At 55.6% G+C, this 13,638-nt stretch overlaps 1 protein-coding gene across 10 annotated transcripts in view; it reads right to left on the bottom strand.

Moving 5' to 3' along the window:
- Positions 1 to 13,638, bottom strand: part of ZNF385C (zinc finger protein 385C) — a 51,575-nt gene that overhangs the window by 31,461 nt on the left and 6,476 nt on the right. For 2 of the 10 annotated variants that reach the window (XM_070227260.1, XM_070227261.1), the window contains exons 1-2: positions 11,059 to 11,231; positions 10,135 to 10,320 (exon numbers count right to left, since the gene is read on the bottom strand). The exons of 4 other annotated variants lie outside the window; for them this stretch is intronic. In XM_070227260.1, coding sequence (XP_070083361.1) covers positions 10,135 to 10,267 — 133 coding nt within the window. In that variant the 5' untranslated portion in view covers positions 10,268 to 10,320; positions 11,059 to 11,231. Of the gene's footprint in view, positions 1 to 3,398; positions 3,532 to 4,354; positions 4,444 to 10,134; positions 10,321 to 11,058; positions 11,258 to 13,638 lie in introns of those variants that run through there. 4 more of the 10 variants (XM_070227263.1, XM_070227266.1, XM_070227265.1 and 1 more) reach the window with 3 other exon arrangements.

Genomic DNA, 13,638 nt, shown 5'->3' with positions numbered 1-13,638 from the left:
TTTATAATTACAACCCCATTTATCAAGAGCTTACTGTGTGCCAGGTGCCTTACACACAGGCTCTCTTTTAAGCTTCACAACAACACCATGAGGTGAGCACTATTATTAACCTATTATCCCACTTCATAGATTAGAGAACAGGCTTTGAGAGGACGATGGCCGGACCTGAACCTACACCTGTCTGACTCCAGAGCCCAAGTCCTTCACCACGGCCCTGTTCCACCTCTCCCCGGAGGCTGCCAAGCCCTGCTTTGAACTGCCGAGTGGTGAGGGGTTACAGATTCAGAGAAGGGCTCCCGCTGCCCAGCCCCAACAGACCGGGGTGCCAGGCCGGAAGGTGTCACACCTGGGCAGGGAGAGTGGAGGCCAGAGAGGCCGAGAGGAAGGCGTGTGAAGAAATGGGGAGAACTGCACTTAACTCTGGACAAAAAAGGTGAAAGCAGAGAAAAAGAGCATGCCCGTACCTGGTGTCTGTCTGTGACTTACACAGGAAGGGGCTAGAGCTCCCTCTGTTCTCACCTTCCCTGAGAGATGGGTTGAGGCTGCAGCAGGGAGGGCGGGGGTGGCACCACGGGAGGGACCCACCCACTTGAATGCAGGCACACAGCAGAGCTGGAGAGTTGATGGAGGCCATGGCTGCTGTCCACCTGTCTGTCTGCATGTCCATCCATATGGAGCTGGAGGGGGCGGGGCGGGGCGGGAGCTCTCAGGCAGGGCCCCAGTGACGAATGGACTTCAGGGCCCCGGGTCTCAGCGGGGTCCTCGGCACTGCAGTGCGGTGGGATTCTCTGCCTACCTTATCCAGTGATGGAAAGGGACTGAGTACAGAGCAGAGAGTTGTTTCAGCTGCAGCCTGGGAAAGGCAGTCCTCGGGGAAGACATTGGCCAAAGGGTTCACAGGAGATGAAGGTTCTAGGCCTGTCCCCAGCCTTTGGCAGGCATGAAGGGCTCCCTTACCAAACCCTTAATGAGCCCAATTACACTCTGGTATTTTCTCCCACATCTGCCAACATCTACCCTCCCACCTCCCCCAGCCGGGTCCCGGGCCCTGCCCCTGACAAGGGAGCCTGGCTGGCTGGCCAACCTTGGGCCAGTCCCTGCCCCTCTGGGCTTCAGTTTCCTGTCTTTAAAGAGAGGGTTGGGCTCGGCTAATCTCTTAGGTCCTTTGCAGCAACACAGAGCAGCTGCCTGTAAGGTGGGGGTGGGGGGAGGCCAAGTTGTATTTGTTTCCTTCAGCCGCTGCGCTGCCGCCGCCACCGCCAAGAGAGAAAGGCCAGGTGGGTATGGAGAAAGAACTGCCTGATGGTGAGTGCTGTTGCCTTCTGGTCACTGTAAAACATTGCCTCCGTCAACATCATAACAACCCTGTGAGGCTTACAAATGAGGAAACTGAGGCTGAGTCAAAAAGAGAGGCAGGTGAATAGGGTCAGTTCTCTCCCATCCTATGATGCAGGGGCCGGGGTTGGAGACCCTGGTGAGTTCCCATCCCAGTCACTCACAGGGTCACAAGAAGGAGTGTGGGATCCCTCCCCTCCCCACCAATGCAGCTGCAGAGAGGTGTCTGGAAGAAGAGAAGCCTCGTCTGTTCTTGTCCCAGTACAGTGTGAGCCCTACTGGGCTTGGCTGCCCCGTCAATGCCCCCGAGGAGCCACCACTGAGCATTTGGTCTCTTGTCCCTGCCACCTTCCCTCTCCCAAGGCTGACCCCTTTGCCGGGTGGGGAAGGGGAACAACCTAGTTCAGTGCATGGCCACCACAGACTGGCACCCATCCCAGTCATCCTGTGGGCCCAGAGAGCTGGAGTCAACCAGAGTCACACCCAAGACTCCCCAGATGAGCCGGAGACCCCCTAGCTATAGGAGTGGGATGGCCTGAGAGGGGCTGGCTGTGCCAACCCCCAGCCCACACATCTCTGCTTTGCCAGAGCAAGGGACCCTGGGACTGGGTAACAGCTGGTCCAGATGTCAGGGGCCCCAGGAGGGGGGTGGCGGGTGTCCACTGGGCAAACTAAGGCAGCCATGTCTATCTTCCCATCCAAAGTGATGACAGAGGAAGCCTGTCACCTTCTCCTGGGGACTGCTGGGTGCTGGGGATTTCAGGAGTGAGCTGACTAAGAGGTGCTGAAAGTCAACACTCCAGCTCCAAGGAAGGGCAAGAGAGGGCATGGGAGGTGAGGGAGAGCAATGGTCCAGAGATGAGGTCACCCACACTTCCCCTCCTCCAGTTTGTTCTGTCCTCACCCCCTATTGGCTGGATATCCCAGAGGGCCTTCTCCCTTCCTGACACCCCCAAAGACAGAGACTGCCTCTCCTGGGCAGTGAGACTCCCCTAAAAGACCCTCAAGCCACCCTCAGGAAGGACGTCCTTCTTGCTATCTAAGCTGCATCTCTCCTTGAAGGGTCCACAGCGGCAACACAGAGCAGCTCCTCTAAGGTGGTGGTGGTGGGGTGTTAGCCTCACTAGTTCCTTTTCTAGCCTCTGCTACCAGGCAAGGCCTAGGAAACCTGACTTGTGCCACCCCCACCCCCCACGCCCCTCTTTTACACACACCAGGGCCCGGAATCTGGCACAGCTCAGCCTCATCCACGGCCTGCTCTCCAAGCCTAACTCCCCATAGGACTGAGCAGGAGCTCCCCCAAACCCCACTCCCTGCCACGATGGCCTCATCAGCACTTCCAAGTTGGGGCTGGGGGAATGAGTCCCAGGGACCAGAGGGAGGAGGCTGGCAGGTCCTGGGACTGTTTGCCAGCTGTGCCTCCTCCTCAGGCCAGGAGGGCCAACCTCTGCCCATTGCTGGAGATGAGGCGGGCTGCTTGAAGGGGGCGGGGGCAGGACAGGAAGGCCTCCAATGACTGTGCATGAGGGAGGTGCAGGGGCCCCAGTGGCAAGTGTGCTCTTTGCACCCCCAAAAACACAATAGGAGATCTCCCCTTCCCCACCCCTTTCATTCTATTCTATCCCAGGGGCTGATAAGGATGGATTGATTTTTTGGATTCTCTGAACTCCGTAGGAAAAGAAGGTGGGTTATTTGGGCAAGGCCCCTGTCTGCAGAGAATGGTCCCCTCCCTAGGGTGAAGGTCTCACCCTCTCTGCCCAGCGGTCCCCAGCCTGCTTTCCCCTACCGGGAGCTGCGAGTCCTTCTTCCCCTCACTCTTGTAGTCTCCACTCCCAACCTCGGTTTCTTAACCTCAGTAACTTAACCTCGGTTGTTACAGTTCTTGTCTCCCACCTTCCCCATACACAAGGCGGGGCAGGGTCCTGGCCGCTGCCCCCAGCCCTACAGAGGCACCCACCCCCGCACCCGCGCGCGGCCCCCTCGAGTGCTCAGCCCCGGCGGCGGTGTGTCGGTCCGCGATGGCGAGCCAGGAGGGCGGTCTCACAGCCGGCGCCCGCGCCTACCTGAAGGGCGCTCCCGACCCGAGCGGGGCCGCATCCAGCCGCCCGCGGCCACCCGGGGCGATCCGGATTCGCGGCTGCCGGAGGTGCGCGGCGAGTGAGTCCCGGGCCCGCGCGTCCCAGGGCAGCCACCGCGTCTCCCGAGCCCGCCCCTGGGCGGCCCGCGCGGAGTAGGTGCCAGGAGCCGCGCCGCCCGAGCGGAGCGCGGGCGGGTGGCTGGGAGAGGGGCTGCGCGGCAGGGCGCCCCAGGAAGGGAGGCGAGGGGACACCCCAGGGCTCGCCCGGAGGAAGGGCTGGGCCCATTGGTGAGTATCCTCCATACCCCTGGCCAGGCAGGCCTGAGTGCCCGTGAGCTCCCGAGGGGTCCCAGAGCTCGGGGAAGGGACCCCAAAGTGGCTACCTCCTAGGGGCCTGCTGTGACCTCCTCCACCCCCTGCAACTGGTCCCACTTTGGGGGGTGGGTAGCAGGGAAGCTCAGGGAGAAGGAGGACGCTGACATTCATGGAGCACCTACAGGGTGCCAGGAGGGATGGCATTCGATTTACAGGCCAGGAAACAAAAGATTGGGATGTTAAATAACTGGCCTAGTCACTCAGGAAGTGAGCACCAAATGGGAGACTCCAGACTGCTCCTAGGAACTGTTTCCGGAGGTCAGGGGAGACAGCCAGGGGGCCTGCCAGGGAACCGCCACCAGTGTGTGCGGCTGGGGTCCTTTCTGGTTCCTCCAGGGAGTCACTGCACAGGGTCTGGCCCACTGTGGGTGCACAAGGCAGGAGCGTGAAGCCAAGCAGGGGAGGGCAGGAGGCAGGGGCTGGCGGCGTGGTGTCCCATGAGCCCTGGCATCTTTCCATTATTGAGGAAACAGTAACAGGGTAAGAAAACAGAGGACTTTCTGTCCCCAAAGACAGGGGTCAGAAATGGCTCTTACATCCAAGGATGTAGCACTGTTGCTCACTTACCTCGTGCCTCACGTGGATCAGCCTTCTAGAGAGGAGGCCCCACTGTGAGCAGTCCTGGCCGCGCCTGCCCCACTGAGGCACGGTGCGGGGCCTGCCACTGGCCTCCCCGCGCGCCTCCCTGGTCCTCACACCCACCAACTGACACCTGTCTTGAGGCCTTTGCCCCTGCTTTTCCCTTAACCTGGAATGCTCCTCTGACCTTCACAGGGCTGTTTCCTTGTCACTCAGGCCTCAGCTCAAATGTCATTTCCCCAGGCCCGGTTTCCCCAGCCCCATTATTTTTTGTCCCAGCCCCTGGTAATTTCCCTCTTAGCACATCTCCCAAGATGTCATTGCTTTGTGTGGACACTCACCCATCTCCCCCATGAAGGCAGGGCCTTATTTCCCAGGGATCCGAAGCACCAGCACAAAGCTTGAGGCACACTTAATAGCTACCTGATAAATTGTTGTTGAATGAATGCATGAACTCATTTCCACTCTAAAAGTAAATCCACATCAAACTATACACTTTAAATGGGGGAATTGTATGGTGTGTGACTTATATCTCGAGAAAGCGGTTACCAAAACAAAAATAAATCCATGGTGGGGCTGACAGTCACGGTGCACCGTGTGTACCTCGCCGTCCCACAGCACACCCGTCCTCTAACTTGATCCAGTGACACCTCTCTCAGTCACAGTCCACATCCTGTGTCTGTCCGTGGAGAACTGCAGTTGCTCCAACTTGGAAGGGATCTGAGAGGTCATCCTGTCCCTTTTGTAATTCGTCCCTGACATGTTACCCTCTGGCCTCTGCTTGAACATGCCAGAGACAGGGAGCTCACTGCCTCAGGAGACAGCCCATTCCATTGTTGGGTAGTGCTCAGTGATAGAAATCACAGCAACCCGGGGGCTGAGAGCTGCTTCCGCGCAGTACCCATGCACGGGGGCTAGACCTGCTCCCTGGGAACGCAGAAAAAGCACATTTCACCTTCCACGGCCAGCTAAACATGGCCCGCAGCTTCTTCCTAAGAGGTCTCTTCTCCCAGTAAAGAGACGCATATCCCTCAACCATTCTTCCCCTGACATGGCCACCTCCGCCAGGAAGCCCCTCCTACGTGCTCCCAGGGCACCTTGTATGGGTCCCTAACACTGCGCTTACACTGTAATGAACTGTCTCCTCCAAGCCCTGCCCCGGCCACCCCACTGCACTGAGAAGAATAGTTCCGGGCCTGTATTCATTCCCTTCTGCCTGATACCCTGTATGGTGACCAACTGACCTGAACGAAGCGACTTCATAAAAGTTTCTTGACTAAATGGCTTCCAGGTGTTTTATTATCGCAATCACATCCCTCTAAATTTATTTAGGCTTTCAATGTCCTCCTTAGAACAGAACGAGGGGGAGAATCACCTCCCCCCATCCTCGACCCTGTCCTCTATTAATGCTGCCCACCCCCTAAGTTTTCTGTACTCTTGAGCAAGCTGTATATAGAGCTGAGGGTCCATGAAACCCCCCAGGTCTATTTTCATGTGATATGCTGGTGAGTTCAGCCTCCCCATCCAGTCTCCAAGAGAGCGATTTCTTGAACTGTGAGCATCAGACCTTCTATTTAGGCTTGCTGACTCTCCCGGTCTGCCGAGCCTGCTGAAATCATTCAGCAGGACCACAGGTGCCAGCTTAGCACCACCAGAAAGACGTGGCTTCACCTAGATACCTAGGAACAACATGCCCCCAAATGCCAGCCCTGCACACAGACAAAACACTGCCATTAGTGGTGGGCTGTCTGTACTCCAGGCCCTTCCCACACTTTTATCCATCCATTTATCCTCCCGACAGCCCTGAAAGGCTGGTACTTCTCTCCGCACTTTGAAGACGGACGAGGAAAGAGAGGCTGTGAGAGGTTAATTTACCTGCCCAGGTTCACATGACTAGAAAGTGGGCGTTGAACCCCACCTGGTTGACTCTAAACTCCAGGTTCCCGTTCCTCTGTGTCATGGTGCCTCTAAAGGCCTTATCCCAATGCGCCCCGTGACTTTTTTCCTATAAAAGTGGGGTGAGGAGGAAGAAAACACAGAAAACCTCTTCCTAGTAAGAGGGCTGGAGGTGCCGGGGGTGCCGGGGGTGCCGGTGCACCCTTGCCCAGCCACCGCTCGTCCAATGAGGGATTCAGGCCCCTGGTGATTGCCCTCTCCCCAGCCAGAAAATGACCCTTAGTCTAAATAAAGCCACTGAGTCTCTAGTTGGGCCATTCAGTTCTCACTGCTGCCCAGTCTCATCCTGTTATCTCCTCTTCCTCTGTTTTGTCTGTGATGAATCCCCAGCCCTAGAACATGCCTGGCACAGCGAAGGCAACCAATACATCTTGCTGGATTCGAGGAAGGAACCAGCTCTCGCTCTGGGTGCGAGAAGCGGAATGGGCTGTAGGGGCTTAGGCAAGTTACTCCCCGTCTCTGAGCTTCAGTTTCCTTACGTGTAAAACGAGGCAATTAATAGACAACAACATCGCAGAGGGTGCCTGCAGAGTGCCTGACGTCATATGTGCCAATTAATAAGATGGGCATCACTGATGGGGGGTTATGGTCCCTGTTTTGGAGCCAGGGACATGGAGGCTCAGAGAAGTGAAGGGACTTCACAACCCACATTACCAGCTTGGAAGGGGCCCATGCAGAACAGGAGCCGAGGTGAGCCTGGCCTTAAGGCTATGCCCTTTTTCCTGCCCCATGGCACCTTCCCTGAGTGCTCAATAAATATAATCTCTGCCACAAAGATATGAGATGGTTCTACTAATGGTTCATACTAACAACACCAAGGGCCTGGCTGAAGCAAAGCCTGTAGGAAAGGAGCTCAGGCAAGGAGCCATAGACCTCTACCCAGCCAGCAGCTTCTATTCTGCTCATAGTCTGGACTGGGGTAGGGTGTGCGGCACAATTCTGGGCCCCTGGGTTCCAGGAGGATGGGTGAAGCCCTAACCTCAGGTCAGCCTGCCTGGTCCATCACAGGTCCTTTCTGTTCCCACTGAAAGGGCAGAATCACTAATGGCTAGAACAAGTCCACCGTGATCCCTTCCCCCTGTGAGGCCAGCCTTTTGCCTCCTAAAATAGCCCAGAGCCACCATGTGCCCAGGGCGGCTCCCCACTGCTTGCAAATCCCCCTGAAATTAAATCCCCATCCTGCCCCAAGCAGAACGGCACCACCTCCTGCCGCCTCTGGGCTCAGGGCTGGCCAGGCTCACCCCAATGGAAACAGGGACAGTCGTCCTTCACGGTGACCGAGACATAAATCCCCAAATAATGAGACAGGCACTGGGAACACAGAGCCAGGCACGGTGCTAATTGGTTCACTTCTGGGCAGGCGTGATGTGGAGACAACAGCAATGGGCCTCGGTGTCCCAGCCAGTAAAATGGGGTGGGGGGACAACTTCCTGGGTCCCTGGCTGGGCTGATTTTCTGTGCCCTCTGATAGGCCTCACACCCAAACTCACAGCAGCCCCTTCCTAGAACTTAAATTCTCAGATGTCAAAGGGAAGGTTGGGGTTCCCCGATGGGTCTTGAAGTAGGGAGGCCTGAAACATTCCTACCATGACCTAGAAACACTTTCTTTCTACTGAAAAAACCCAAAAACAAACCAAGGCTCAGTCCCCTGAGGATGCGTGAGGATGGGGCTGGGGAGGCCGGGAGGGCCGGGCGCAGTCTCCCTGCTCCTCTTGTGAGGCCAGTAATGGGTTCTTGGACGAGCCAGAGGACCTCAGTTTGCAGTAATCAGGATGAGATTATCACATTAAACTTTCAAAGTCTTTGCTCAAAAAGAAGCAGCAGCAGCTGACACCCTTGACTCCCCTGACTTTGCCATCATCGCCCTCTCCTGGACCATGGCCAGAAGAGCTCCAGATACCAGCCCCACAGAGGCCCCACCGCACTGGCGTGAAGCTGGGGGATGGCCAGGATGACCTCCAGGCCGGGCTGCTTCTGAGTTGCGGTGAGATGGAAGGGAGGAGCGGGGGACAGGGGTGAGCTGTGTCTGTGGGAGCAGTCATGCGCCACATAACGATGTTTTGGTCAATGATGGACCGCATATACGACAGTCGCTCCATAACCGCATAGCCTGGGTGTGTGGGAGGCTGTACCATCTCACTTTGTGTAAGTGCACTCGATGATGTTCGCACAATGACGCATTTATCAGAATGTGTCCCAGTCATTAAGCAGCACACGACTGTAATTTGGGTGGGCGGCAGCATGAGAACCCAAGTAACTTGGAATTGAGCAACATGAACTTACATTACGACTCTGCCATTGCTAACCTGTGACTGGGAACACGCTCTTTTTCTCCACACCTCAGTTTCCCCAACTGTAAAATGGGGATACCAATAACAATAACTAATAATAACTCCCCGACCCAAGGCTGACAGCTGAGAAGATTAGATAACACATAAAAAATATCCTGCCAGTTGTAAAGAGCCATTGTGATGTGGGGGATGACACTGCTACTTACAGCAGCAGAGACAGTGATGAGACTGCAGAAAGAACTTCCTCACAGCTGTGCATGGGAAACAGGGCAAAAAGAGGAAGACAAACGGGCCTGGGTGGAACCCCCAAAATCTCACCAACAATCCCCTCTCCCAACAGGGTGCCCATCCCCTTGTCCAGACTAAACCCCTCCCCTCCTGCCCATCATCTTGCCTCCCAAGGCTGCCGGTCGGTCCCCAATCTTTCCCAGCCCAGAGCTGTATCCAACTTATGTTTGTTGCCAATGCAATGGAAATTATTTCAACCTCCTCATCCAGCTCGGCAAAGCTACTGGGCTGTGTAGGAGAGGCCAGGGCTGGAGGAGAGGAGGCTGGGAACTGGGGTGCCCACAGCAGGGGTAGCCCCCTCCCCAGAATATTAGCTGCAATAGTAGCAGTCTAGAAGGTGGTCAGCTTACTGGGGGGACTGCCCCATACTGCCGTATAGAAGGGAAGGGGAAGGCTGAGGGCCCAGGGGTCCTCACTGGGACCTTGGCTACCTTCCCTTTTACTTAAAGAGCTGCATTCAGAAGAGCCCGGGAGAGGCCCTGACTGCCAGCCAGGATCAACCCTGTGGAAATTAAGCTCTTTGAGTCTCCCCAACCCACCTTCCATTTCCTGATGCTTTTACTTGGTTAGTTTGTCCAGCAGAATCCTCCCATCCCGGCCCACCCCACCGGACCTTGGGGTCCTTTCCCCCTTCCTCAGGATGAGAAACTGAACCTAACCCATCCTAACCTCTGAAGGTTGGAGGCAGGGGGAGGCTGCAGATGACCCTGAGAATCCCAGGTCACCTGGGGCAGGAGGGAGGGGAGAGCCTCCAAGCCCGCTGGCTGGGAGAGACGTAGGGTGGCCGTGGTCCACCTTGCTGGTCAGGGAGCAGCTGCCGACCACATCAAGGAGTCCTCCTCTCAAATCGGTCTGGCGGGTGGAAGCACACGGCCGTTGCAGGCCATGAAGGAGGCCTTTCAAAGCCAGCCGAGAGCTTCCAAGAAACGCCCCGGGAATGGGCTGTGTCAACATGTCCTTTGCCCCCCAGGCCCTCTGTCCATCCTCCACGCTACTTCCCACAGCAGGGCTGCTCAAAAGCGTTGGCGGGAGGCGGTACGGGGCCCAGGACAGAGTCCCAGGCTCTAGAACCGTCAGACCTTGGGCAAGTTGCTTCACCTCTCTGATCTGTAAAATGGGCCCAAGAGTATCTAACTGTTGGGATACTAACAGGCTGTTGGGAGAATTAAGAGATGATATAGGGAGAGTGTCTACCACTGTGCCTGGAACAGAGTAGGCGCTCAAGAAACTCACTCAGGGGCTGGCCCCGTGGCCGAATGGTTAAGTTCGCGCTCTCCGCTGCAGACGGCCCAGTGTTTCGTTGGTTCGAATCCTGGGTGCGGACATGGCACTGCTCATCAAACCACGCTGAGGCAGCGTCCCACATACCACAGCTAGAAGGACCCACAACGAAGAATATACAACTATGTACTGGAGGGGCTTTGGGGAGAAAAAGGAAAAAAATAAAATCTTTAAAAAAAAAAAAAAGAAACTCACTCAATAAACACCTATTAAACACTTAGGAAATGTCAGGCCCTCCATTCTACATCCAGGGGGTCCAGCAGTGAACAAAGTCCTGAGGGGTCCTCAAGGAGCTTGCAATCTAGAGGGGATGGTCACAGTCAATAAGGAGACCAACACACAAGGTCGGGGGGACAAGCCACCAGCTAAGGCCTCTCTGAGGAGGGAATAGTTCAACCAGACCTGGCTGACCTGAGGGACAGGCCTGTCTGAGGGTCCTCAACAGAGTCACCTGGGCAGCTTTGAAAACTTCTGATGCCTGGGCCCCCCCCCCCAGGGACTCTCATGGACTGATCTGAGGTGCAGCCTGGAGCCCTGGACTTTTAAATTTGGCCCAGGTGATTCTGATGTGCAGCCAAGGGTGAGACCCCTCGCCCCGCTGTTTTCCCAAGTGCCTGGCCACGTGTGCATCACCTGGGGAGCCTGCCAGGCATCCTGGGCTGGGCCCCAACCCCCGAGGTTTGGATTCAGGGGCTGGGGCGAGGCCCTGCGTCTGCTTTTTTAACAAGCACCCAGGTGATTCTGAAGAGCAGACAGGTCTAGAGAGGTGTCTAGAAGAGCAAGTCTGAGCTCGGAGCATGGCACTCAGAGCCCTCCATGGCTGCCCCTGCCACGCCCTCACGGGACCACCTGCTGCTTCCATACACACTGACCCACCTCTTTGCCCTCCGGCGGGGAGGCCCCGCCTCTTTTCTCAGCCACTAAACGCTGCGCATGCTCCGAGGCGTACCACGAAGCCTGAAGATTCCCGCCGCTGTGGGCTGGGGCTTTGCTTCCCCACCGCTGGAAGACCCCATGCCGTTCTGTTCCACGTCCACGCTTCATGTCCAGCCAGACCGTGGGCTCCCGGGTGTAAGGCTGGCTCCTCCTACCACGTGGCACCCCAGAGGGAATGACTTGTCCCAGTTGAAGGAATACCAAATCTACCCCAGCCTCTGCTGGGCACAACTGCTCCCACAACTGGGCCAAAGGTAGCAGGGTTGTGACCTGCTCCTCGAGATCCCTGCTCCAACCTCTTCTCCTGCCCTGGGTCCCGGGACTCCTCTGCTGGAGTCTCACTTCTCTCCCTCCCGCTGCACTCTTAGCCCTACGCTAGGGGCCAGGCCCTGGGATGAGAGACATTGCACAGTTATGCCCTCCGAAGCAGAGATGCTCCAGAATACCGCCTCTATCCCTGCTGAAGAATCAGGGCCCCTCCTTAGCTGCCTGGCCTGAGGGACGCCCACCCCTTGCTTTCGGGAAGCAGCATAGTATAGCCATACTGTCTGGGTTCAGATCCTATCTCTGCCACTTCCTAGCTAGTGATTTTGGCCACCTCCATGCCTCAGTTTCCCCATCTGTAAAATAAGGATAAATAGTACCTCTCTTAAGGGTCGTTATGGGCATTAAATGAGTTAATATTTGTAAAGAGTTTAGTAAACATATACATGGTAATCACTACGTGTGGTTATTAAATAATCTTTAAAATTCATGATTCTAAGAAGGTGATGCTTTAATCAGTCAACAAAGTGGGCCCTGATGATGTGCTAGGTCTGGGAGGCTGGGATTAAGATTCCATTTTACAGGTGAGGAGACTGAGGACCAAGGAAAGGAAGTGACTTGCCCAGATGACACCCAAACCTTGGGTCTGTGTCACTTCAAGCCTCCTCTCCCCAAGCAGCCCCAGGCCCACTTTCCTCACTCCTCAGGCGCCTGGCCTGGCCCGGCCCAGGTGGGCTCCGTGCCTCGCAACAACAGAGGCCCCTTTATACCCCTGCCCAGGGTCACACCCTGAGCTCGGAGCCACGGGCCGGACAAGCGCCCTGTGTCTGGATCTGTTTCACTGCCAGGTCTGCGGTTGCCCTGGCTGCTCCAGCCACGTGCTCTGGGTGGGCAGATCCAAGAGCCACCCCCCACCTCTTGCAGTCTCCCACCCCAACCTCGGCAGGGCATCCCTGACTCTCCCTCAGCCCCATTCAGCCAGGAGATGGACCGGGAGGGAGCCCCAAGGAAAACACCCTGGTTCTTTGGCTCCATCCTGTGCAAACTCTGAGTGGCCAGACTTTGGGGTGTCTGGGGCCTCAGAGGAAGGGAGGGGCAGGAGCTGAGGGTGGGAGGTGACATCGAGGTCACTCTGGGCACATAGGGAGGACCATGCTGGGGTCCTTGGGAGTGGGACAGGACCCTAATCTTTCTTCAATCAGTTCACTTCTCTTTACCACCCAGATTAGTATCACAGCCTCCTCATCAGCGTCCCTGCCTCCACTTCTCCACTTCCAGCCCTTCCAGTCTGTTCTCCAATGGCCAGAGGAGTCTTTTAAAAAGGCAAATCTAATCGTGTCACTCTCCTGTTTAAAACTTCCGAAGGCTTCTCCTTCACTTTAGGAGGAGCCTTACCCCAGCCTGGAAGATCTGGCTGCTACCTGCCTCCCCAAAGCCCTTCTCTCCCTACTGGCCCCTCCACCTTCCCTCCCACAGATTAACTGAGATATAAACACAATCCTCCATCTAAGAACATCACTGGTAGAAGTAACACTGACGATGGCTAGAACTGGAAAAAAAACCTCATTATTCACTAAAATGGACAGAATTCAATCTTGACCACACATCTTGTTTTAAATTTAAATGTTCCAGAATTGGATGCAATTGAGTATCTGCCAATCAATCACAGAATGGCAGAGACTAGGGTCAGGAGCCTTGGATCGATCAATGAGTCAAATCTTGGCAGCAGAATTTATACAGAATTGATGCCAATGAAAATAATTTCTGTAAAATTAAAAGGGAATTTTAAAAAATGGAAATTTGTTTAACTGCACCATAGGGGAAAAACTGAAAAATCTGACTGCGGAATTCAGTTGGATGAATAGAGTTCGAACTGGAAAACACTTTCTAAAAAAGTCTTCAGTGTTGGTATGTTTTGGTTTAAAATGTTTGCATCCAAAACATTGTTGGGGTCAAAATGTCCAGGTCAAAATATCCTATGCCCCTCCGATCTGTTTTCGAACCACTCCCTACCTTGCTTACATCCTCCAGCCACACTGGGCTCTTTCTCTCCCTGGAGCACAGCAAGCTCTCCCTTACCTCAGGGCCTTCCCTCGGCCTAGAGGGTGCTTTTCCTTCTGGCTCCAACCTCCCCTTCTCAGGATGATGCTGAAAGAGCCCCTCCATGAGAGGCTTCCCCGGTTGCCCTCCTTAAAGTAGATTTCCTTCCTGCCTCCTCGTGTTCTCTCATATTCACCCTGTCTTCCTCCTCCTTGA

Source organism: Equus caballus, chromosome 11 (genome assembly GCF_041296265.1).
Source record: "Equus caballus isolate H_3958 breed thoroughbred chromosome 11, TB-T2T, whole genome shotgun sequence".
Lineage (NCBI taxonomy): Eukaryota > Metazoa > Chordata > Mammalia > Perissodactyla > Equidae > Equus > Equus caballus.
The sequence above is the reverse complement of the archived record's forward strand: the minus strand, read 5'-3'. Positions and strand labels throughout refer to the sequence as shown.